Below are 26,332 nucleotides of genomic sequence, written 5' to 3' on the forward strand. Positions count from 1 at the left end.
CTTGCTTTGATAGAGAATGCAATGCCTGAGGTGTAAAAGGAGCCCAAGGGCGTGGGATGAGCCACCGACACAGGGCAGTGGACCGGAACCTCCCTTACTTAATACCAAGGGTCACCTGCTTTACTCAAAGTCTACTGATTTAAATGTTAACTTTAAATGTTAATCTTGCAAATGACTCTAACTTAATATTAGAATTGGTCCTCGTGACTGGACCACAGGTTTACCTGCAGAGGGAGTTCCAGGTGAGCCATGACTATGGGGATGTGGGTAAAATTGTAACGTTTCCAGAATATCTTGCATGGCTTTGGTTCATTTGCATATCCTCAGAGGTGGAGAGAAGTTCATCTCCATGTCAATGGGTAATTACCTGGGCAACCGAGGTCGAGGTCATGTCTGAACCTGAGAGGTTAAGGGAGGGGCTTGCTTACTTGTTTGCTTCTTCCCGAGCAGGGCATTGAACTGCTGTTTGTAAGCAATAAATGAGATTTTGACTTTATTTCTCCCTTTGGCTGATTTTGGTTTTCAGAGGTATTTTGCCCCAGGATTTCCTCTTCCCAGACTTACAGGGAATAAGTTAGTGACAAGGGGTTGGAGCCAGGGACTGAGTAACAGTTTCTCCTCTATGCTGGACAGACCAGAAAACAACCACCTTAACTTAAGGCAATTTTAGGTTTGGCAGACATTATGAGTAGAAAGATTTTACCAGAACAGTGTTTTGGTTCATGATCTTATTATCATACACATGGCATATGAGATCAAACATATTGTTACCTTTGGGACATTGAGGTGCTATAAAAAGCATGATAAACCATGGCCTTGTGGTTAGTGGACAAAAGTGATGCCACACAGGATGTACAGAAAAAAGAAAGAGGAGAGGGACAATGCACAGCAGAATGGGGTAGGATGAGTAGGTACATATCTGCTACTTGGTACAGACTGGACATGTTCGTATGTGACATGAGAAAGAGAAGTAACCTTAACTTAGCCTCCAAAAAAGAGCAGATGGTCAGGGTGAAGAGGAGGAAGTGTGATTGTCTCACAAATGTGGCAGCCACCATATAAATGACTTAAAATACTTCCCTATGTTTCAAAGCATTAGTGATGAAGTTTGACAGAAAACCAAACTCCTGTTCTGAAATCTCACCACAAGTCAGGGCAGACATGTTTCATCTCTAGAATTTAGACTCTGGAGACCACTTTCTTTAATATGTGATGGGAAACAGAGATGCATCAGAAAAAGAAAAAGCTGCAGAAAAATGATGTGGTGGACTTCTAAGGTGGGAACTAGAGGAAGACAAAGAAAAAAAGCAAAAGAACCCTATCACTTCCCTAAAAAAAACCCCACACCATAAATACCATATTAATTTTTTCATCAGAGCTTTCTTATCATTGTGCTATGAAAACATGGAAGCCATCGGCAGGATGGTGCAGGCGATGCTGATCAGCATCGTGCCCTATTCCCTGAGCCTTAACTGTACCAGGGCGTACTGCCCATCACAACTCTTAGCCTGCAGACTTGCCCTGCCACCAGAGACCCTGCCCACTCATGTGGTGGGCTGCAGATGCTGGGAAACTGTGCCGTGTGCAGGTAGCTCTCAGTGACAATGGCAGTCCATGGATGAATACCTGGCTGCCACACGCTGTGGTGGGATGACTCTGGGGCACTAGCTCCAGTTACCCACAATGCTAAGTTGCTTGATAATTTAATTTTAGTCTCCATCGCCTCCTGCTTTCCTTCTCTGCCTCACTTTCTTCTACCCACTGGTCTTCCCTAGGACCACTCCCAGACAAACCTGAACCTTTCTCAGCGTCTGCTTTGGAGGAGTCCCAAACTCAAGCAGATGGTGATAATCTGAAATATTTTTAAAAATCTGACTGATGAAATTTAATGAGGTTCTAATTCTGTTAAGAGAAAGCTCAGATGTTCTGTTACCTTTTGTTGTTTTGCAGGAATTGTTCCACTGCACTAAAATGCAGTTTGCCTAAATATACAGTTGGAAATACTGTAACAAATAATATAGATCCCATGTTAAGGAAGGACGGATGAAAGTCTTAGCTGAACTCACTACTTTTTGTAATTAGATTAAATAATTATTTGGGCTCCAAATCATGTTTTAGCTTACTTTCTCACAAACATTGGCTAATATGTTGCATCATTTTCAGGTGGACTAATCACCTAATCAATCTTATAAATCCATATTGATCATTAGACCTAATCACTATATGTTTTTAAATAGCATCAAAATTAGCAATATAACCCCAAACCAGTATCTCAGACCTAGTCTTATCTGCTACAGATAATGGAACTGTGAAAATTTGGGGCAAGAAAGCATCTCTTAGTGGTGTGAATTTGTTGAAACATCTCATCATAATTTCTTCCTGTTTAATCTCAATCTCATTTGCTTGCAGTTTAAGGATTTCATTTAATTTTTCTGATGCATATGAAATGTATCTCAAATTGCTTCATAAAATATTGATTTCACTAATTTTTTCATTAAATGAAAAAAAATGACATCCTAATATTAAAGAAAAAATCAGATATTTTTAAACAATTTTCTTTGGAATACCATCTTATTTCCAGATGTAAGATAAGTCAAACTCCTTTTCACAGTGGCTGCAAAGATCACAAAATAATTTTTTTTCAAGGCGTTAATTTTATTTTTATTAATAGCACTGATAGCGTTCATTGATTTGTGGGTCTTTCATTAAGGTTTTTGGTTACTGAAGTTGTTAGTGAATAATTCAATGACTTGCTAACATGGCTGTTGCTGCTTTTAAGTTATTTATAAACCCGTGTCACAAGCTGACCACAACTGGTGTTCCATCTGTTCCACAATGACATTGGAAAAGGAAAAAAAAAGCTTCCTGTGAAATAATTTTTAAGAATTGCAAAATTCCACAACTCTTAATATCCACTGTCTGTACATATGGAAATAAATTTTCTGTTTAAGGTTTTTATTTCATAACCTTACATTTGTGTAAGATTCATCAAAGCTTCATTATCATACAAGTTACTTGGCATTCACTTGCAACAAACATTCTTCTGTCTGTAGATCATTTCATGGGCCTACTTTCAACCTCTTTGGATTTCTCATAGATCCTTCTATGTACAATATTATTGCTCAACAGGATAGAGGAAATCATTTAAATTTCTTACTGTCATAATAATAACCTCCTATACAGCTGGTAAAATTTTTTTGCTATATTGTTTGGATTACCACAGAGAGCTATCATTTGTGCTATGGTACCTTTTATTCCTTCAGATCTAATTAAAAAGAAACATTTCAGGGACAAGACTATGATTCTCAAACTTACTTTAAACTCTGAAGTTTCTATCTTTGCCAGCTCTGTGTCTTTCTTTATAAAATATTCACTTAGTCTTGATGAGTTCATTTAGATAAAATTAGAAAAAAACTATGTTGTCAGTATGTACACTTCTAAATATTCAACTGAATATTCTTAACACCTTTTCCTAATATTTAACATTATATATACATAGTATTTTTAAAATAAGGACTAAATCTGTACATCGTTATGAAAGATACAGAATCACTAAGAATGTACCAGCTTTAAATGTAAACTGACACTGGTGACTCAGATGTAATGAGCAGGGTTGTTGATGGTGAGGTTTTTTGAATGGCTGAACAACTCTTTATTAAGTTCCAAATAATATAATAGTATTAAAACAGTATAATAGTTATATTCCTGGGAAACTCAGCATGAATTAAAACTCTGCAAAGCACATGTTTACCTGTAAAATGGAATTGGTTCTAGACTCAAATACAGACTTTTAACTACATAAGAAGCATGAGGTGGGAGAGTCATAAGTTGGTTAGGAAAGAGAACAATTTATTTTTTGGTGAATGGATATTGCGTCTGGCATCCCTGGACCCCATGTATTATCCCTCAATTAACTGTGATAACCAAAAATACCCTTACGAATTTCCAAAGTGCTCCCTGCTCAGTAAACATCTATTATGAATACAACTGAGTCATTAAAAAGATGTAATACTCTTTAAAAAGCTCCCAGGCCTATTTGCTCATAAATAGTTTCACAGATGTTATATGCTAAAAGTGCATTTGATGCAGTTCAGAGGTTACTTTATCCAAGGACCATCAATCCCAGTCATCATCTACTGATTCCTCCAAAAGGTTGCTAACTAGTATCTCTAGGAATTTGGAAAGGGGCTCCTCAGCCAGACTGCAGAATAGGATATGACCTATAACCTTAAAGCAGAGTAGCTCTTAACTGTCCAAAACTTGATACTTTGGAAATTTGTGATTATTTTTGTTGTGTTGGCCACACCTACTACTTAGTAATCATTAGGAAGAATTCCCCTCTGCCTCTGCTATGTGAAAGGAAAACTATGCCAAAGGCAGGGTGAAATATACAGGAACGGCCCTTGTCAGGCGTGTTTGGTCAGCAACCTGCCCCCAGGACAGATAATAACAAGAAGATTCTCTTTCTGGTACTTAGAGATGCCGTGATTTATTAAAGGAAGACAATGTCTTTACACCAAGAAACTCAAAATAGATAGGATACAACATTTTGTAAGACATATTCCCTGCCTGCTAGGGACTCACTCTTTCAAGCATGTAGCTATTACCTAATGTAGAAACATTCAACAGGACATCACCAGGGAAGTGATGATTCTTAGTAACTGACAGAATTAGCTCTCCAGAATACAATCTAGAGAAGAGAGGAGGTGAAAATACAGGCCAGGACAACAGGGATGATATACATGAAGAGATCTGGGACTGTATGCTAAAGGTTGGATGAATTACACTAGTGTGGGGTTTCTCAACCTCACTCTTTGACATTTTGCATAGGAGAATTCTTTATCATGAGAGGCTGCCCTGTGTTGTAGAACTGTGCCTACTAGATGCCTGTAATGGCCCCCTCCCCCCAACTGTAACACCAAAAAGTCTCCAAATATTGGCAAGTCTCCTCTGGGGCCCAAACTGACCCCTACTGATAATCACCGCACTGTTGATTCTCAGACTCACATATGCATATGGATCAGTTAAGGGCCTTACTAAATGCTGCTTTAAAAGGTCTGGGGTACAGCCTGGCACCCTCTAGGTCAAACAAGACCCCAGGTGAGGCTGATGCTGCCTGTCCAAGGACAACACTTGCTCCTTGGAAGACAAATCTACAGCCTTCTGCCAGCCAACCAGAACAGGTTCTCAGAGTGCAGATAAATGTATGCTCAAGGTACAGATCATTAAAAATATTTTTTGAGCAAGGTTTGCGCACCACATTATCAGGCATTTAGTTAAGAATGTTCACAGAACTGAACATAAATAAGTGAAGGGTTTGTTTTGTCTTTGTTTTTTAAAACTTCAGGACACTTTATCTTCTATTTCAGCAGTTCTCACACCTTCTGGTCTTGGGATCCTTTAAACATTTGCAAAAATAATTGAGAACTACAAGACCTTTGTTAACATGGGTTTAGATCTATTGGCACTAGAAATTAACTAATATTGGAAATGAATTAAGGAACAGAAAACATTTTAAATATCTGAAATTCATTTAAAAATAATATACCCATCACATGTTAACATAACTAACATGTTTTTATGAAAAATGACTACTTTCCTAAGCAAAAAATTATGGGGAAGAACAGCATTATTTTACATTTTTGCAAATGTCTAAAGTCATATCTGCTTCTGCTTTCAGTTTGTTGTGCTACATTTGTTTTGACTGAAATAAATGAAGGAAATCTGGCCTCACACAGATATATAGCTGGAAAAGGAAGCATTTAATAGTTGTTTCAGATAATATAGGTATTTTTTTTATACTACACCATAACTTAACAAGTGGTAGTTTAAGGGTTAGTTGCAATTAGGAATCTGAAGCCGTATCAATGAACTTTTTCGTACGTTTCAGTAAAATGCATTGGTTTAATCTGCAGTTTGAACTGATTTTTTAAACCATGCATAATTTATACATCATGCATTGGTCAACTGAAAAATATTGGTTCAGAAATTTATAAGCCCTTCCAACTGTACACCGGAAATCTCCACTGTGTACTCCTGAGGGAACACGAGTAAAAAAGACAGTATATTTCTATTATTATGAAAATAAATTTTAGCCTTTAGAATCCCTAAATGAGTCAGGTGGTCCCAGCACGTCTAGAACCAGTCTTATGTTAATTTCATAGTCGATCAACAGCTTCTCCAAACAGAAACTGTTAAAATAACACTTTATTGCACATTTGGATGAAATCTAAAGGACTGTATTTTACTGATTTACAAATTCCAGATTTAGTACAATGCCTGGCCGTTATAAGCATTTGAAGTGTTTTTTTTTTTTTTTTTTCAGTATTCTGTACACAGTTTTTAGCCTGTCCTTTACGTTTAATCTTGCGTTTGGTCAATTTTCCCGGAGTATATATACTTTTAACGACTGCCTAATACAGATTTCACGCTCAAACGCATTTTAAAACCGTAAACTTTGCTTTTGCAACGAGTAATTTCATTTTGCAAGGTGAATGCACAGGACATCAGGGCAATTTGGCGAACGAGGCTGCTCCGTCAGACTCGTCGCGCCTGGGACTCCGAGCCAGAGCCCGGGAAAGGCCGGGGGTCCCGCTCGGCGCTTTTTGTGGAGATTTCGGGCGAGACCGACGTGGGAAAAAAGGTGCTGCCAGAGGTCCTGCTCTCGGCGACGGAGCTGCATCTCGCACTGGCTGGACTGCGAATTCGAGACAGTTCTGTCCCCAGTCCGCGGAGCACGGGGGCCGGTCAGGAACCACTGAGCATGCGTGGCCCGCGCCGGGAGCCCCTTTGCGGAAGAGGTTAGAGACCGCGAGGAATCCGCTGCACGCGGCTCCACGGGGCGTGGGGAGGAGCTGAGCACCAGCGTGCGGCTACAAGAAATTACGCCCCCACTCCTTTCCTAAAGGACGCCCGCGGCCGGAGGCGACAGCCTCTCCAGCCGCGGACGCACTTCCCTTCCCACTCAGGAAGGGCGGGGGCCGACGGCGCGGCGCGCCCCCACGGCCGCGCATGCGTTACTCGCAGGCAGCCCCTGAGGAGGAATCTAGTTGCCAGTTTCACCGCCCCGCCGGGAGTGCGCCTGCGCGGTCGCCTGGTCCCTCCACCTCCGCTTCCCCTCCCCCTGTCGCCCCGCGGGGGCTCCGGGTCCGGCGGGACCATGTTTACCGGCACCGGCTCCAGTGGGCTTTGTGAGTACCGGCCGCCGCCATCCTGGCTGTACCCTACACGCCACGCTGGGCACCTCCTTCAGGAGGCTGGGGGCACCCGGGAGCCTCGGGGTTGCAGGAGGTCTGGGGACCGACCCTCCATTCCCGCGCCCGCACCTCGGGTCCCGCCAGTGGGGGAAAGCGAGCACCGTCTCCACCTAAGCCTGGAGCGGCCAGTTGGGGACAGAGTCCCGCCGCAAGCCCTGGCCCCCGCCTGTGAGCCCCAGGTGCGATGCTCAGGTGCTCCTGGGGCTGCTGCAGGTGGCTGGGCAGTTGGGGTCGGGCTGGGTGCCCTGGTGTTCTGCAGTCCCGGCCCCTTGCCCTCAGCGGCGTGTGCCAGACCGAAAGACGAGGCGGTCCTGGTGAAGCGGTGCTGGATGCCTGCTCCCTTCCCAGTCACCTTGCTCCATTTAGGCGACAGAGGGACGTAACTGGCTCTTCCCCCACACGCAAATTCCAACCTCTGCTTCAGGAGCTGACTCCTCAGGTTTACGTGGATTACTTTATTTCCCGGTCTCCCGTAAGAGTTTTAAGACAGACAAAAACCGAGTAAAGTACTTTAAAGTGTGGAAGGAAGTTGAGAAGTCATTTGGCAAAAAGTGGGGACATTACTGCTGGATATTGCTGTGATATTTAACTTAAAGTGTTAGGGTGGCCAGCAGAGAGAGGACAGGGAAATATATGTATCCTTTTAAACAACTTTTTCTCGCTGAAATTGTTTAATTGACTTTTGGTCAGGTAGACTGTATGTTAACTAAACAGCACTGAGATTAGGCATTAATACAAAAGCAAACTGTTGCTTGTCATTGTTAGTACCTCATATCTCTAAATATGTGAAGTTAATCTTGGCCGAGTACAGAAATAGTTGTCATTTCCTAATATTAAAGATCTCTTGTGAATGTTAGGAATCTATTTTTGAGAATGCACGTCTTCCTCTGAGAGTGAGTTAGTATCAGAGCTGCAGGCATAATTTTAAATATGCCTCCTTTCTCAACTTTAAAGGTTTTTGAAGTATAATATTTATGATTTCCCTTGTTTCATAATTGACTTGGTTTATTGCATCTTTCAAGCATTGGCCTCCAAGTAGGTTACAGCTATTAGCTAATTTGTCTTCCCAAACTGCCCTTTGGATGAAGAACATTATGACTATTGAAACTGACACTCCAGAAGGTGGTATAATTTTCCTGGGGATTACACAGTGAGCCACATACACTGGTGGATACAAAATTAATGGTGGAATTTTTCAAATTTAGGTCTTTCAGCATTTTGAGCTATCCTTCCTTGCTGACCAAAGTTCAGTGAACAAAAAGGCAAGAGAAATCTGTTACTGATTACTGTATTAGCCATTACACTGGCAAAGTTTATTTAAATTTGATACAGGGTGACTGTGGAAGGTAATACTTGATCACTTATGGCACAAGATTGATGAGGATTGAATTGCAGGAATAAAACTGCTGCTCAGGGAGAGGCCTAGGCCAAGGGCTCCTCCTCAGCTGTCTTGCCCTGCAGCATAAGAATTGATGGAATGGCTATTCCTCAGAAGGCCATGTCTTAATGTGCTCACTTCACAACATTCTGAGCACCTCCTATGGGGCTGGAAATGGTGCTAGGTGCTGGGACCATGACACTGAACAAGTCTTAGTTCCAGTGCTCGCAGTGGGGTTAAGGCACAGCGCTTTCAGGACTGGTCTTTAGCAAGTAGGTGTGAGCAGTTACCCTGCTTTAAAATTTTTCTTTGCAAGGCCATCTACTGAGAGAGAAGTGATTTCCTTTAGAGATGTTGTGTGGCTTTTTGGTAAGTCGAAGTTCTTATCCCAAGTAAGTATCCTGAGGAAGAATATTCTGCCTCCCTCTGCCCCCTGGATGGTGAATGACATTCTCTTTTCAAGGAAAAAGTACCTGCCTTGTCCTACCACCTGCATATTTCCCACATTTTGTGACTAGTAGACAATGTTGTGTAAGTATTATACCTGCTTTCCTCTCCTTCCCTTTCTCTCATTAATTAATTTATTCAATAAGTGTCTATTGACTCCCCCCATTAAGTCACACACTGTGTACAGAGGATAAGAGGATAAAGGAGACTAACATCAAATCAATTAACAAATAACATGATTTCACATATTGGTGAATGTCATGAAGAAAATAAGGTGGTACTGGCATACACTGAGGTTATGGGGGTGTACTGCTGTAACAAATGATGGCAGGAAAGGTACCTGGGAAGGTGGCACTTGAGCTGAGACTCAAATGGTTTGAAGGAGCCAGCCATGTCAGAGTTTGTTACAAAATGTGCGTTTTTCAGAAGGGAACAGCAAGCACAAAGACTGTGGCAGGCACACCAGGGCAACTATAAAGAAAGCTGGTGCCACCGGGGCAGTGAATTGAGGGAAGGGCACCTGTCACCATGTCTTTGAAACTGTTGCTGTCTCTCCAGTCATGTAATCATAACTGGGTAAAACTGCATAGGAATCATGTTCTTAACTTATTCTAGACTCCTTGCTTATTTTAGACAATGCTACACCAGTCAACCTTGTGTTGGGTAATAGATGTATCATTTATTACTTTTATTAGTAAGTGTTCCCATTACTTATTCACTGTGTAATAATGGACTCATCCAACACTGATTTCATGTTGATATATTCCAGGTATAGCTCCCACCATCAAGAGGTTCAGTGTCTACTGGAGAAAATTTGTAAAAAGAAAACAACTGCTGTACTTGGTGCTGTGGATTTATTGCAGGGTAGGCGAGTGGGGCTGGAGGAGGAGGAGAGGCACAGTTTAAAGAAGATTTCCCAGTGGAGGTGATATTTGAGCTGACTCTTGAGGGATGAGTAAGACTTTGTCGGGCATTTAAGTGGGGAGGGCCTCTCTGAGGGTCAGGGCCTGGCACAGAGACAGGAGGTAATGAATTAGAGGGTTGCTGACTATGGCTGGATGAGCAGTTCCTAAAAAGTGTGCGGTGAAGTCATTCGGAGGGCAGGTGAGAAGAGAACTGGGGGCAGAAGAGGGCAAAGAGGAGGAGCCGGGGAGAAGCCCGGGAGCGGCGAGGCTCCTCTTCAGGAATACAGACAGGAGTGAATGGCAGAGCAGCGTCCCAGGAGGCAGTAGGAGGGGCGATCCTCTGCTCTGCGGAGGCGATGCTTCACGCAGCTGTAGAAGGGAAGACAGAGATTGTTGTGGGTAATGGAAGCAGCGTTTTCCAAACGCTGCCTGTGTCCTGGCTGCCAAAAGTCAGCCATGGAGCTTTCTGGATGTCCAGATTCCTGGGTCCCATCTCCATAGAGTCAGATTCAGAAGGGCTAATGTGGGCATAAGAAATCTGAATTTTTAAAGCATTCCTGGGTGATTCTAATGGACAAACAGATTTAGATCAAGGCAAGAGGGTGGCCAGCAGGAGGGGCAGAGAGAATAGTCAGAGTCCAGCAGCAGTTGCTGAAGGCCCTGATTAAGGTAGTAGCAGTGAGACAGGACAGGAGAGAGAAGAAGGATTATAAAGATGTGTAAGCAGGTAGGTTGTGTCAGTAAATCTTACTGGATTTGGGAGGATAAAGAGCAGTTGAAGGTGACTTTGGGTGGACAGATGGTATGACCATTCACTCAGGGAATGCGGAAAAGGAGGAGCTCATTATGGGGAAAGGTGAGTTTGATTTTGGACGTGTTTAATGTCGAGGAATCTATAAAGTCCAGTTGGAGATACCCAAGGAACATTTGGAGAGAGGGAACTGCACTGGGCATGAACAGTTAAGTGGGAGGTAGGCCCTGGATGTGAATGAGGACACAAGAAGCAGTGAGTAGAGGTAGAAGGCCGAGGACAAAGCTAGGCAATTCCAGTATTTAAGAGATAGTCGAGAAAGAGGAGAAAGCACAGTGAAATAAGCCAGGTGGAGAAAGACAAGTACCATATGATTTCCCTCATTTGTGGAGTATAACAATGAAGCAAAACGGAAGGAACAAAACAGCAGCAGACTCACAGACTCCAAGAAGGGACTAGTGGTTACCAAAGGGGAGGGGTGGGGGACGGCGGGTGGGGAGGGAGGGAGAAGGGGATTGAGGGGTATTATGTTTAGTACACGTGGTGTGAGGGGTCATGGGGAAGACAGTGTAGCCCAGAGAAGACAAGTAGTGATTCTGTGGCATCTTACTACACTGATGGGCAGTGACTGCAATGGGGTATGAGGGGGACTTGATAATTTGGGTGAATGTAGTAACTACAATGTTTTTCATGTGAAACCTTCATATGACTGTGTATCAATGATACCTTAATAAAAAAAGAAAGAAGAGGAGAAAACAAAGTAGGCAGATATGGGTATTCCTGTAGGAGAAACCTCTCTTTTCCCCCCAATCCAATTTGATTTGCCCTCTTTTGTTGTAAACAAACTCCAGCAGCTTGTTCACCCTCTCTGACCTCAGTGACTCGCAGCACCAGAGTCTTGATCTGGTTGTCTCCACTTTATAGCCCATTTCTGGCATCTTCCATATGCAGTCTGGAACCTATAGTCAGTTACCCAAGTTGCTTTCTCGTCAAGACTCTCAGAGACCTGGTACTCTGGGATACTCCCACGGTACTCATCCAGCAAAACCCCCGCCTCCTGTTACTGTGCGGCGGTGCCCCTGAGCCGGGTCCTTGGCACACTTGCTCAGTTCCGTTTCTTGGACTCGGTTACCTCCCTGTGCTCTTTCCTCTTCATGCCTGTCCTCAGGACTCTTCCCAGGCTCCGTACCCATCTTACTCTTAACTACCCAAAAAATAAGGGCTGTCACCTGGGACAGCCTCTCCCTCACCTGTTATATCCACACTTTTAACAGTTGTTGACTTCCCAAGGTAGATGGTATTTGAACTGGTTTGTGAAAGGTCATTAAGTGTTTTTCAGGTATACAGACTTTGCTGCTTTCCTCCCATCTAAAAGAACGAGGCGCCTTTCTCCTAGCTGAGGCCCCCGTCCACCTATTCTTCCTTCTCTCTGCTGCCTTTTCTAGCTTGTCTTCATTCCCTCTTCTGAAGAATGAGCCTGGCATGTGGTTAGAGCTGATGCCTGCGCCTGTGGTGCTTTGTGGGCTTTCATAGACTCCCAGAGTACTTTAGATCCCTTACCTGTGAAAGGAGGTGATTTTATTAGCTATTTTATTGGGTGGTTGTGAAGATTAAAAGGGTTAATATGTGTACAGCTCGTAGACCAGGGTTAGGTGTGTTTAACTGGATCCTTCTGAGTTTTTTCTTAAAAATACAAAAGTATTTTTGGGTATATCTTAAAAAGTATAACCCATCCATTGGTCTTACGGAATGGTCTTCACCTTATTCCCTTTCTCACTTCCCCTCACACTTTACCCCGCTGCACACAATCAGCTATCCTTGATGGCCATGCACTGTGGCGTGGCTGTGCTGTCTGCTGGCTCACAGCCTGGTTCTGCACCCACCCCGCTGCCCGCCCACCCGCTCTGGATGAGGTAACCAGGGTCTTCACTGCCAACAAATCCACCGGGTGCTTCTCAGTCCTTATCTTTGTGGCGTGTCCTCTTGCAGTGACCTCCATGAACATCTCTTTCTAAAATTCTGTACTGCTTGACTTTTATTTTTAAATTCCATACTCAACTGGTTCTCTTCATACCTCCTGAGCACATCTACTTCGTTTCTGTCATATCCTCAGAGTCTACTGGATTTGTCATTAATGGTTGCTAGCTTCTTTAAGGAGAGCAGTTTCAGTGACTCATTAAAGTCAAAACCTGCTTTGTTGAGGTAAGGAGTGAACTCGAGGTAGAGTGGAAATACTGAGAGGAGCCGTAGGGATAGGCAGCCTGGTCAGTCCCAGGGAGACCCAGCCGCACTCAGCCCCTGGAAGACTCAGATGCTTGGGTGTCTTGCTAAGATTCACAAAACACTGAAAAGGGAACCATGCAAATTTATTAAGAGTTGAGAAATACAGTTTTCAACTGAGCTGAACTTTTCCTTGAATGAAACTCCACCTTCGCGTCAGCTTTAGGATCCTTGAAAATTTACCACCACAGCTGTTTTTGTGTGCTCAGGAGGTACCAAACCTTGTTGTTACTGATATGTTCTTTCTTTAGCTAGGTGTTCAGTGTCAAATAATAGCTTGTAGAAGATAATCGAAAGAAATCCTTGTTTTGTCTTTTACCAGCTCTTTAAAATGTACTTAGCTTGGAAAGTTTTTTGCCTTTATAAAAAGGTATCAGACCTTGTGACTTTACTCTTCAAGTTACTGATTCAGCAGCTGTTTAATGAGCACTCCTGTGAGCCAACGCCAGTTCTAGGTGCTCGGGACTCACTAGTAAATAAAAGACAAAACGAACCTTTGAGTGGCAGTCACCTTAGGGAGTAGAAGTCACAAAACATAGGCTCAATTTAAAAATGGGAAGTGTCCAGTTCAATATTTTAATCAACACTTCAGTCTTCAAAGGTAAGACTTCTCCGTCTTTCTCCCGGTGAAGACTTGCAGTTGGCAACCAGTCGCTGTGTGGGAAAGGGGTGCGTTGGCTTCTGTCCATTTGTGTTCTCTGTGGCCTATATTTTCTGCCTCTGATCCTATGAGATTCTAGGTGGGGTGGGGAGGGTGGAGGAGGGAATAGGGAGGAGCTAGGGTTCTCCTGTGGCTCTCAGAGCCCGGCCCGTGGCTGAAGCCGCTGTGCTGTGGGCCCTGGCGCCTCCAGAGAGATTCCTGTACCCGCTACCCCACTCACCTGGGAGGATGCATCTTTATGTTGGTGGCTTATGCGGTGACTCTTCCTTAGCTCCTAGGAACTTAGATCCACTCACAGTTTCCTCCTGGAGGTCCTGCTGGCCTGCCTGGTGGCACTGTTGGCTGAGCCATAGCTGACCCTGCAGCGGGGCATGTGTGGGATCCTCCTCTGCTCCGATGGAGTTTCTGTCTTTGCCTTGGTTGTGCGTTCTGATCCCAGTGATCGATACCGCTCCCTTCCCCTGCTCTTCAGATTTCCTCGGGTGGAAACCCACTGTACCCCCACCGCAGGAGTCACTGAACAGGCCCTTTGAGCCTCTACTCGGCTCGCTGGAGTGTGGTTGTACTCACAGCACCTGGAGGTTCACTCTGCAAATCTTCCTTGGCATGTCCTCTCCACCGTTCCACTCACTCTCTATATTCATAAGCTGACTGCGAGGGGAGTCTGAGTCATGGGACTGCTTTTGATTAATTTTCTTTGTAAATTCTGTGTGTTGGTGTGGCCCTCCCATTGGTACGCAACACTCCTTGTATTTGGCGCCTTAGTGGAAACTAGCTTTTCCATCTTATTTTAGTTGGATTTCTGTTTTGGGGGCCAAGATTCACTTGGCTGGCCTCTTTAAAGGTGACTTTAGCATATATGTATTTCTGCTTTAATGTCATTCATTGTTGCAAAAAAGGGTTAACTCAGCAGCCTGGCTTGCCCAAACCCTGCACAGTTGCCTTTAATGCTTGATCTTGGAGATAAACTACTTCCGACATTTCTTATGTTTTGGAGGAGTGTATCCTTAAAACTCTCAAAGAATATGCTAATTTATCCAGTGATTTTAGCTGAAAAGGAAAGACGTGTATTAGGACAAGCTGGAGGGAGGATGCTTTTAAAAACGTTTCTTTCTGTCTCAAGGTAAGATTAACCACATTATAGAAAGTTTGCAAGATAAAGAAAAACCACTGTTGGCATTTCATTTAATTTTCTTCATCTTTTTCCCCTTATATATTATATTTTTGTTTTCAGTGAACTGATTTTCTTATTATGAAATGGGTACTTTTTCATCAAAGAAAATTCTGAAATATGGGAAAGTTGGAAAACATACAAATAGCATTTATTGACATCTTATTTATATTTTTTCTAGTGTGAAAATTAATATCCAAATAAATAATTAAAAATAAAATTACCACACTTGAACACTATTTTGTAACTTGCTTATATTTCACAGAACAGACTTTTAAAATGTAATTGCAGTGAATCTGTGTGTATTCTGCTTTTTTCTCCTTTGTCATAAGCATGTCTTTGGTGTGCTATTCTTGCAGCATTAGGTGGGTGTTTCCCTCCTTTTTTTCTATTGTAGTAATGTTGAGAGCTTCTTAATTTTCAGATGTTCCTAGAATGACAGATTAAATAAAGAGTATTGTTTTATAATTTTATATATATCAACAAATTCCAGTTCCAAATGATATTTATAACTTACCCAGCAATTTAAGGGAGAAAAGATTGCTTTATTTAAGTTATTATATTTAATTTTCAGAGTAACTCTAGGTATTGTTACTGTTTTTTTCCCTGACCCCACAAATGAGTATATTGAGGCCCAGAACATAATTTATCTAAAATCACCTGGCTAGTATGCAGAAGAGCTAGGATTTGAAACCAGGTTTGCTTAACTCCATAACTGAATGTAAATTTGCATCCTTTAAAGGAAATGATGATTGGCAGTATAACTTCTAAACCTTAGAAAAACACATAGGAAAAAGAATCATCATCTGAGCCTACATATCTATATAATTTATAATTTTTCATCAGTACTGTGAGTTACTGATAGTTTTACTGATGTAACACATACTGTAATTATAAATTTTTCTTATGTGGGCTCTGTTCTAAGTAGTTCACATATGTCAACTCATTTAATTCTCAGGACAATCTGATGAGGTAGGATGATGATTCTCCCCAATTTGCCGACGAGGAAGCTGAGGCACAGACATTTAAGTAACTTTCCCAAGATCACACACATAGGTGATGAGAAGCACAACTAGAATTTGAGCCCAGTTTGGCTTCATATTCTGTTTTCTGAACTAATGCACACTCCTGCTTCTCAGACACAAGGAAATTTATTTGCATTTATCTCTCTTAACCACTGAGATATCCCTAAGCCAATGCTGAATGTCGTAGCTCAGCTTAGCAGTGGGGCTGATTTCAGAGTCATGGAGAACTGTGTCACTGTGTCCTGGCAAGTTGCTTTTCATGCCTTTCCCAGGACCAGCCATTGCAGCTGTTTGCTCCTGTGCTCCAGCATGGTCCTTTTAATGGCTTTGAACCCATTCCTCCTAAATCAGAGCCAAGATTCAGTTTTGCGTTCAGTAGAGATATTTTGTGTGTCCTAATTAGAATCTTTTTGTAGTAGCTAATGCACTATACTTATTTTATTTGCATATTCTATTTCCCTTCTCTTCCCTTTTTTAGTCAAGTTATCTTCCTTCTTCAACTTGTCTTCAATATCAGTTTTAGTAATGAAGGTGGAACCTACCTTAAATCAAGCTACTTTAAAAATGAATTTCTATAGAATTTTAATAAGTACAACCCGATAAATAATATCTTGTAAATAATTTACTCCAGCATCTCTGAAATGTGCTTTGTGGAATGCTGGTACAGTAATGGACTCAAGTTTTTATAATTAAAAAAATTGTTTTTTTAAATCAATAATACCTTAATAAAAATTGTTTTAAGTTTATTTTTATATCAAAATTACATTGTTAATTAATTTTTCCAGCTTTATTGAGATATAATTGACAAAACTTTATATATTTACATTATATGCTAAGTTTCATTGTATGTATACTTTGTGAAATGATTACTACAGGCATATTAACATCTATCACATAGTTATCTTTTTTGTGTGGTGAAAACACGTAAAATATACTCAGCAAACTTCAAGTGTGCAATACTATACTATTACCTCTAGTCACCATGCTATATACATTGCTGAAGTTTTAACCCTCGTTTAAATTATGATTGTAAATGAGTTATAATTTTACCTTCATTTAAATCAGGATTCTCTTTCCCAGACATTTTTCTTCAGATTTTATAAGTTACATTGTCATTGATCTTAGACATTTTTCAGTGGTTATGTCATTTTACTCCCTTGACTGTAGCATGACACAGTGGAAAGAGAACACTATTAATATTTGGAAAGGGTTCTGTAGTCAAGTATATCCTTAATATTGTCTACCATGTTTTTTTAAAGGTTAATAATGCAGATTAGCACATCCAAGACCCTTAGTGGCCCTGCAACAAAGAAATTTAACTTTAATAATTCTTTGTATGGTTTTTCATTGTATAAAATTTGGGAAATATAAGAAACAAATTTCCATTTCACTGTACTGCCCAGAGTTTATCCCTGTTAACATATTGGTGTTGTGTAAATTTTTTCACCCGTACATATGTGTAGAAACATTTTTAAGAGCAAAATAGGGCATATATAGTTTCGTATTTTGCTGTTTTCATATAAGTTTCTTAAATGAATTTGCCCTATATTAATAATGTTCAATGCTGACTTTAAACATTGTTTTGCCTTATTACAAAACTGACATGAAAAAAAAAACTGACGTGATTGCTGCCAAAAATTTAAAAATTACACAAATACATAATATAGAAAGGAATAGTCCCATGTAGTTACTCCCCCACCTAAATAACCATTGCTGATAGTTTAATGCTCATTCTTTCAGACTTCTTCCTTCTGAGTGCTTACATATGCATTTTTTTCTTAGATACACACACGTGTGTGCACATGCACACTTTCATGGATATGGCATTCAAATATACATTTTGTTGTGCTACATTATCTTACAAAATCATGACTTTGAAGGATTATAACATGTTATATTAAAATGTTTTCTTCATTGTTTTCCCATGTAAACAGTGTGGTGAACACCACATCTTTATAGCTTAATTATTGATCACCTCTTTGTATCCTAAAGAAATGATCACAAATGTGGAATTGCAGAGTTGAAGAATAGAAATGTTCTAAAGTTCTTGATCTATATTGCCAGATCCTTCCAGAAAGGATGTGTTACTACACTTTTCAGCGGTTGAAGAGTGTATCTTTCTCACAAACTCTTGGAACAGTTGGACATAATAAATTTAAAATAATTTTTGCCAAAGAGATTAAAAAGTATTTTGTTGTCTTGATCTGCATTTTTCTGAATGCCTGGGAAAGTGAACTTTTTTCTCTCTTGCATACTTACTGGCTATTTTAATGCATTTTTTAAACTGATTTGACTGTTTATTCCTTTGCCCATTTTCTTTTCTATTGGACTATTAGTGTTTTCTGGTTTTTAAAAAAGTTCACATATAAAAGCCCTTTAAAAGTATTAGCTTTTGTCTTGGTGCATGTTACAAATATTTTAACCACTTGTCAGTTGCTTTTTAATTTTACTCATCAAGTTTCCTCATGTAAAGTTTTTCATTCATAAATAAGTCATTAAAATAAAGGAATTTAGGTCATAAATTTTATTTGGCCAAATTCATTTTTTTTATCAAGTCCTAAATTTATTGGGAGCTGTTAAATATTCATTCTAACATTTTTCGTATCGTATTTTTTTCTAATTGTGAAGATAATATATATTGCTGGTACAAATAACCCAGAAGAGTACAAAATGAAATATGAAATACTCTTCTCAATCCCAGTGACAGTTTGGAAGACTTGTAGATTGTTTTTCCCCATGGATCCTCTGTGTGTGTGTGTGTGTGTGTGTGTGTGGTGTAATGTAAGAATGATATAAGCATACAATAAAAAAAATTTTAAATAAGGATATAATATGAATTCTTATTAAGAGTAACCACTTTCAAGTTCCTTTTTCGTTTTCTTTGCTGTTTCTATTATAACTGCTGTTACCGCTTTAAATGATGTATTTATGCCTTTATTGATTTGTCAACTCCTGGTTCTGTTTATAGATTCCCCATAGTGAAAGATGAGGAATTTACGTACCTCCAGCCTCTCCTTCATCTTTTAGCTTTGGTCTCGTTCCCTTATAGTAATTACCTTTATAATTGTAATAATGGACAAAATTCCTTTTTTTTTAATTTATCAATTTTTGGCACAATCAGTAGACTCCACTGTGAAAACAAGAAATTAGCCTGAGAACATGTGTGCCTCTTCCGTATTCTGATTCCTAATTTGTGACCTGCTGTGTGTGTTTACAGTCTAATGGTCCAGCTATCACACTGCACGTGTGGCACTTAACGCTACAAGGGGCTGGTTTAAACAGGATGTGGGCCCACCATTACGAACCACTGAAACAAATAAGATAATGACTCCCTTTTCAGTTCTTTTTTGCCCAGATTGTATCAAAGAGAAAGTCTCAATTAGGTGCTAGAGTGAAATACCTTTCTAATAGCAGCTAACAGGAAGCAGTCCTATAGCTCTCTGTGGTAAAAATGTTAGTTAGAATTTAATAAAGTGTGTTTATTTTTATAGTTACCACCTACAGATGACAAAGGGACACTTGTTTTGCATTTATTTACATAAAGGAAACTATGTTTTTAACTAAATCATAGTAAAGTGATTTAAATAAAAATATTAAATAATAGGATCAGTTATACTGTGATACAGCAAAAATTGTGGTGCTATGATGGGAATGATTGAAGTTTAAGAATACTCTACTCTGATGAATAATTCTGATTGCTCATGTTCCTCCCCAGGCCTTGGTGAGACATTCCTCTGGTGTTTCGAGGGTTCTTTTATGTCAGTATGACTTTGGAAAGGAGGGAAAGTGGACAGGTATATGAGTCTGTTTCTTGAATTGGAATTTTATCTAGCTCTTTTTAGTTTCACTGCTTTTGTTTGATTCCTTAACCCCTTTAGAACTGATTTTAGTGTTTAGAGTTTAAGTGGGGCTTTCTGTCCCCATCAACTAGCCAATCTTAGCACCAGTGGTTAAAGATGTTTATTAGCATCTCTACTCATAAGCAGATTAGGCACTGAAAGGGCATGTACAGGATTTTAAGACTTTTGAGATTGGTTCTCTCATGATTTTTCACCGGAGAGGAGTGGAAGATGTTTCTTGGATCATCAAAGTTTTAAAATCAAAATTGGGTTTTTCCATCTTGCAGATATGTGTTGTTTGCACCTTTTCCCCAAAGAGACCAATTTAGTCTACATTAATCATCTGAGAAGGTAACACCCTCTCCTGTTTACTTCTTTTGGCTTTCAAAGTTATTTCATTATAATTGTATTCCTTGTCCAAGTAGAATTTAACAATTACTGCTTTTGTACGTAATGAAAGACTTTATATATGTGTAAAATCTGCATAGGAAGGATAAATCCAAGTAGTGTCCAGCATGGTAGCAGGATCAAAATAAAAGCATAGGTGACTAATGCCACTGATATTGACTTGCAGATTTGAAACACTCTTTTCTGGCATGCCAGCCTTTATGTTAGGCTCTCTTGTAGAACTTCCTTTTTAAAATAATTTGCCTCTTCTTTTTTCCTAATTCACACTGCCTAAATATTTTAGATGAGAAATACATTTTTGTATCTAGAGTGCCAGTCCTCCTCCTCACTATCATTTTGTTGCTCTCTTTTGGAAACTTCTTAGCCTTTTATCCTGTTCATTTTCCTCATAAATTTTAAAGCATTGGTCCTAACAGGTGTTTATTGGCTGCCTTCAGGAGCCACGCCCTCTGCTCAGTTGTTTGATGACCTGAGTGAGGATTGGTCAGTGTGGTAGGCACTCAGGGACACTGAATTCACCCCAGTGTATTAGGAACAGAGCAGATTCATGGATGGCTTAAAGCATTTTACTTTGAGCATAGTGGGGAAATAAGTGTAACAAAAATATACACAGGACCTTTTGATTGCCAGGCAGTTTCATGGAAGTCTCTATTGAGATGGTCAACAGATGGCATTTCTCTTCCCTGATTTGGTCACTGAGAATAAGCTTCATTAAGTTTTCCTCTAAAAAGCTCACAGGCCTGGACAGTAAGTCATGGTGGAAGCAAGTGTCCCTTGCAGTGCGTGGGTTACTACACTTTGTGGACTTCCACACTTACTTTGGTTTAGACCCTTTCTGATGAAAACCTTTAAGGAAGTTACTTTATGGGACTAGACTTTTTAAGATCACCACATTCTTGTGGGAACCCTGAGTTCACCAGAGATTTGAGATGTCAGAAGTAGGAAACCGATATGGTAGGTTCTGGCAGCCTCTCTGCTCAGAGGTGTGGACCACACCAGGGTTTCTGATGAGTGAATTCTCACAGGCTGACGGTGGGGTGGGCGGTGTTGCAGGGTTGCTCCTTACTGCCCCCCCAACCCCATCCTTACCCCCTCCATCTGTCTGTAGCTGTGAGGCTTCTGTAACAGCCCACATGGCTAAGCTTTGCAAGACCTATGGTTACTGTCTAGAATACATAAAAGATGCATCTTTTTATTCAGGTAAAATTCACATAACAAAATTCATCATTTTAAGGCATACAATTGTTGATTTCCAGTGCATTCATGTTGTGCAGTCATCACCAACCGCTATCTAATTCCAAAGCAGATTTATCACCCCAAAAAGAAATCCAGTACCCATTAAGCAGTCACTCTCCGTTCCCTGCTCTTCCCTGCACCTGACAACCATTAAACTGCCTTGCGTCTCCATGGATTTTTAAATTCTAGGCATTTCATGTAAGTGGAATCATGCAACAGGTGCCTTTTTGTGTCTGGTTTCTTTGACTTAGCATGATGTTTTCATCCTTATTGTACCATGTATCAGTACTTCACTCCTTTTATGGCTGAATAATATTCTCTTATAAGGCTGTACAACATTTTGTTTATCCATTCTTCTGTTGGTGGACATTTGGACTATTTCCACTTCTTGGCTATTACGATAATGCTGCTATGAGTATTCAGGTTTTTGTTTGAAAATCTGTCTTTAGTTCTGCTGGGTATATAACCAGGAGTGGATTTGTTGGGTCATATGGTAATTCTGTGTTTAACTTTTTGATAAAAATACTAAATATACTAAAAATAGTAATAATGAAAATCCCTTTGAACCATGGGCCATGATATAAAAGTATCATATTTCCTTGTTACATATTAGAAGACTTTTTCCTTTTTGTCAGGAAGAACTGTGGTTCAAATCCCAGCCCTCTACTACTAACTAGCTATGACTTCGGGCAAGTTGTTTAACTTTTTCACCTGCTGGTATGCAGATAACTAACTGCGGCCTCAGGGTTACTGTAAGCATTCACTGAGATGGCATCACACAGAAAGTGCTTTTTTTAGCACACTGCTTGGCATAAAGTAACTCACATAGACTGTCATAATTATTTTAGGATAATACTCAGTCACCAAACCCTAACTACTGTTCATTGTCACAAGAGGTGGCTGTGTACTTGGTACCAATGAGGTGAAGGGCCCAAAAGGAAACATCTTAAACTGTGGCGCTTTATATTATCTTTGCCCTAGATGTTTTGCATTTTTACTTTTACATTAATGCATTGTCTGTTATTCTTAAAATGTCTAACATCCCTGTTTTCAAAGGTGGAAGGATGTGGCAGAGAAGTGCCTTTTTTTCAACCCTCATTTGATCACTGCTTGGGGTCTTCACATGTGAACCACTTCCTGGCTCCTCCCCAGCCGGAAGGTTGCTTGTGAACTTGCCTTATCTCCATGCATAAGGATTTAAGGAAACTTTTTACTCAGTTATTAACTAGTCAAACAAAAATTATTTCTTCTAATATCTTAAAGTAGATTTTTATACAAAAATAAAAATCTCCCATGAACATATCATTCAGACATTACTGCTGTTACTATTTTGATAGCTTTTTGATAATATTTTGATGGCTTTAAAAAAAAACCCATGTATTTATGTACTATTTTTTAAAAGCATTAGATAATAATACTACTAGAAATTTTTTGCACTTACTACTTAGGAGCATCTTTCCAAGGCATGAAATATTTTTCAACAACATATTTCTTAAAATTGAATTTATTCTGTTTTGGGGATAGAATATAATTTACAAATTTTCCCATTGGACATTCATGTTGCTTCTTGTCTGTTTGCTATTAGAACCAGTGCTGCAATGAGCATCTTTATAGCAAAATCTTTGTGCATACCCATGATAATTATTTTGGGCTAAATTTCTAGATAGAGGTTTTATTGATCAGAGAGTTTATGTATTATTTAAGAACTTTTTGATCAGTTTGGTATTTAATAAGTGTTGCACCCTTCCCAGACTGCAGTGTTTTTATATCTCCATTCACAATTTCATTTACCTTTTTTGTTAAACAGGGCACAATTTTGATTTTGATTTTTGATGTTTGTGACTGTATTATGTCTTTCACTTAAAACCTGCCATGCTGGTGAAAATCCCTTTGGACCGTGGAGTTCTATGGCAGTGCAGCATAGGAAGCAGTTTTATCTGTAGTCAGATTGTCAGGGTTTGAACCTGGTTCTGCCATTCCCTAGCCATTGTGTCAGACACCTTCTTTGCAGCATTTCAGCATGCTCAGTCTCACCTCTTATTCCATCTATTTCTACAGTTTCATTTGGTGTAAGCCCATCAGGTTTGGTAAAGCTTATTTCTCTGATCCTCCCACGGGACTTCTTTTCTATGGCCACTTTAGATTATTGAGGGATAATGGATGAAAATACTTTCCTGTTTCTTTCCTGGGTGATAGTTCTGAGAAACATTCACAAGGCTTCTCACAAAATCTTACGGGATCAAGCAGTCATCAGAAACATCTGTCCATTCAGAGTGGTGGCCAACATGATAATGAATCCTTGTACTGACCCTCCCTGTTTCATTCCCTGTGTCCTTCACCCCTCCTCCCTGGAATCACATTCCAAAATAAACTACCTGCCTTCGAGCCTTTGTGTCACCCTTTTCTTTCAGTGGAACGGAGGCTCCATTGTGATCATACACAGGTCACTCACTTTTTGAGTAACAGTTTTCTCGTATGTACAAATTTGGAGAGAGTAGTATCTACCTTAAGTAATTCATTCATTTCCAAATATTTACTGAAACACTACGCCAGGTGCTGTTCTGGGTATGGGAATACAGCAGTGAGCAAGGGCCCTACCTTCATAGAGTTTACATTCTGATGAGGGAGATAGACACAGAAGTAAACAGAGGAGTTTCAAATAGAAAATAATGCCATGAAATAGAACAGGATGATGTGCTCCAGAGCAATAAAGTCATGAGGGAAAGCCACTCTGAGGAGATGCTGTTTGAAATGAGGAATGATTGATGAGGATAAGCTAGATGTGGGAAGAACATTTTGGGTAGAAGGAATAGTAGGTGTAAAGGTCCTGAGGTGTATCAGAAGCAAGGAAGTACACTTAAATGCTGTGTGTGGTACTTTGCACTTGGTAAGTGCTCAGTAAATGTTAGTTTTAGTAGTAAGAGTAGATCAAAGGGATGGATATCCTAGTATTAACTATACAACAGTAAGGGACCAGATTTGCCTCATGAATTGACAAAAATTGGTTTCACAGAGTAAGAGATAATTGTGCAGGATATGAATAGAATTACATGGTACATTTTTCTTTATTGATAGGGTGAATTACATTGATTTGCTTTGCATTCCCAGTGTAAACTTTACTCAGTCATGTATAGTTGGTTATGTGTATTTGGATTCATTTGCTAACATTATCTTGAGAATTTCTATCTATGATCCTAAGAGATATTGGTCTGTTTTCTTTTACTATCTTTATGTGGTTTTGGTATTAGTGTAATAATTGGCTTCATAAAATGAATTGGGATGTGTTCTCTCCTTTTCTCCATTGTGGAAGAGATTGTGTAAAATTGGTATTGTTTATCCCTTAATTGCTTGGTAGAATTCCCCAGTGAAGCCATCAGGCCTTGAGGTTTCTTGTTGTCCATAGTAATACCATGTATGTATTCTGTGATGTGAGACTTCTTGGTCATTTGTGTGTTATCCTGTTGCTTTCTGCATACTGGTTTTTTTTTTTTCTCATCTTAGGAGCAGTTATCTGATTTAAGTTATCACATATGTGTTTTCAGGGATTCCTTTCACCTTGGAATAACAAAGGAGCTCGCCTTGAAGCAAGGGGGCCCTTTCTCCTGAGGTGGTGTGACTGGCCCTAGTAGGAGCAGTTTTCTCTATATTCATTATTTTGTTTACTTCTCATAACACTTTTGAGGTAGTTTCTCTTATCTTCACTTTATAGGTGAAGAAAACTTGAGACTTAAACTGCTCAGGGTAGAATTCAGTTTGGTCAAGCTCATAGCCTGGTGCTCTCCTGTACTTTTGAGGTACTAGGCACGGGGAGTCGTTAGCTTTCCGACACCCTGGAGCCTTGACTGCATCCTGGTCATGAAGACAGGATGTACCCACTGTCCTGACGGTTTCCGTTTAGACCTTTGCAAGACTTCACCAAAGAGGAAATAATTGGGCTATTTTATATTCTTAAACAAATGCAATGACTACATTACCAAACTAGTAGATTTATTAACAGGGAATTTCTAATGAATACAATTAAAGTATTCTTTAATCACATAACCGAGAATGTCCCTGTCACTGATACTTGCCTGTGGTGTAACCTTCGATTTCATATGCACTGGGGGCTATGCTAGGCTTTATGGCCAATATAGAGAATTCTGATACAAATTTGTCCCTTCAGGGATCTTTAATATAGGTGGCAAGGCAAAACAGGTACAAAACCCTGACTATTCAGGTAGTACCTGGAAAGAAGGGTGCAGAGTGGGGGAAAAGCCCCACAGGTTAGAATGGTTCACTGAGCCTGATGGAGAAAGTGGAAATTGAGCTGTAATTTAAAGGCTGTGTAAATTTAAACCAGGTTTTCAAATGGAAAACTGACTTTGGTACTCATGGTGGAAAATCTCAGTAGGCCATTGTCTGTCAGCAATGTTAGCACTTTTAATTGCTTTTAAACTTTAAAAAAATAGATGTTTATGTGTGTGAATCCTGTGCATGCTCAGAAGGTAAGTGGTCAGTTTGATAGAAAACATACTCCTCATCTATTTCTTTACACTTTTGTGACCTTCCTGAAAGGTATTCTGTGGAAGTTACTGGCTGTAAACTTGGCTTGGTCTCATGTTAAGAGCCCAGTGACATGAAAGCCTCTGCCAGTGAATTCTACTTGTTTTCCAATGTCCTTCGATCACTTAACCTCTGCAAGTAGATGTCTTGAAAATATATGTAAATAAGAAGTAAATTTCAGAGTTTATGAACTTTGTCTTCGCCCTAATTCAAAAGAAGTGAATTCTCTTATTTTTACCCATGTGGTTTTTTAAATGATGTGGAACAATCTTTCTGAAAGTGGTTTTCGCTTTCCCTCCAGACAAGGCGCCTCTGTCCAAGAGTCTTTTACTGGTCCCCAGTGCTCTGTCCCTTTTGCTGGCCCTCCTCCTGCCACACTGTCAGAGGTTCTTCGTGTATGACCTCCAAGCAGTCAAGGACGATTTCCAGGTAA

General features: G+C 40.1%; 1 protein-coding gene across 1 annotated transcript in view; it reads left to right on the forward strand.

Annotated features, from left to right (window-relative positions):
• Nucleotides 1-6,831: 6,831 nt before the first annotated feature.
• The window catches only part of UBAC2 (UBA domain containing 2), a 180,617-nt gene continuing 161,116 nt past the window's right edge, over nt 6,832-26,332 (forward strand). Inside the window, exons 1-3 of the mRNA XM_036893653.2 lie at nt 6,832-7,190; nt 9,851-9,945; nt 26,201-26,328. Coding sequence (XP_036749548.2) covers nt 7,012-7,190; nt 9,851-9,945; nt 26,201-26,328 — 402 coding nt within the window. The 5' untranslated portion in view covers nt 6,832-7,011. The remainder of the gene's footprint in view (nt 7,191-9,850; nt 9,946-26,200; nt 26,329-26,332) is intronic.

Source organism: Manis pentadactyla, chromosome 17 (assembly GCF_030020395.1).
Source record: "Manis pentadactyla isolate mManPen7 chromosome 17, mManPen7.hap1, whole genome shotgun sequence".
Taxonomy (NCBI): Eukaryota; Metazoa; Chordata; class Mammalia; order Pholidota; family Manidae; genus Manis; species Manis pentadactyla.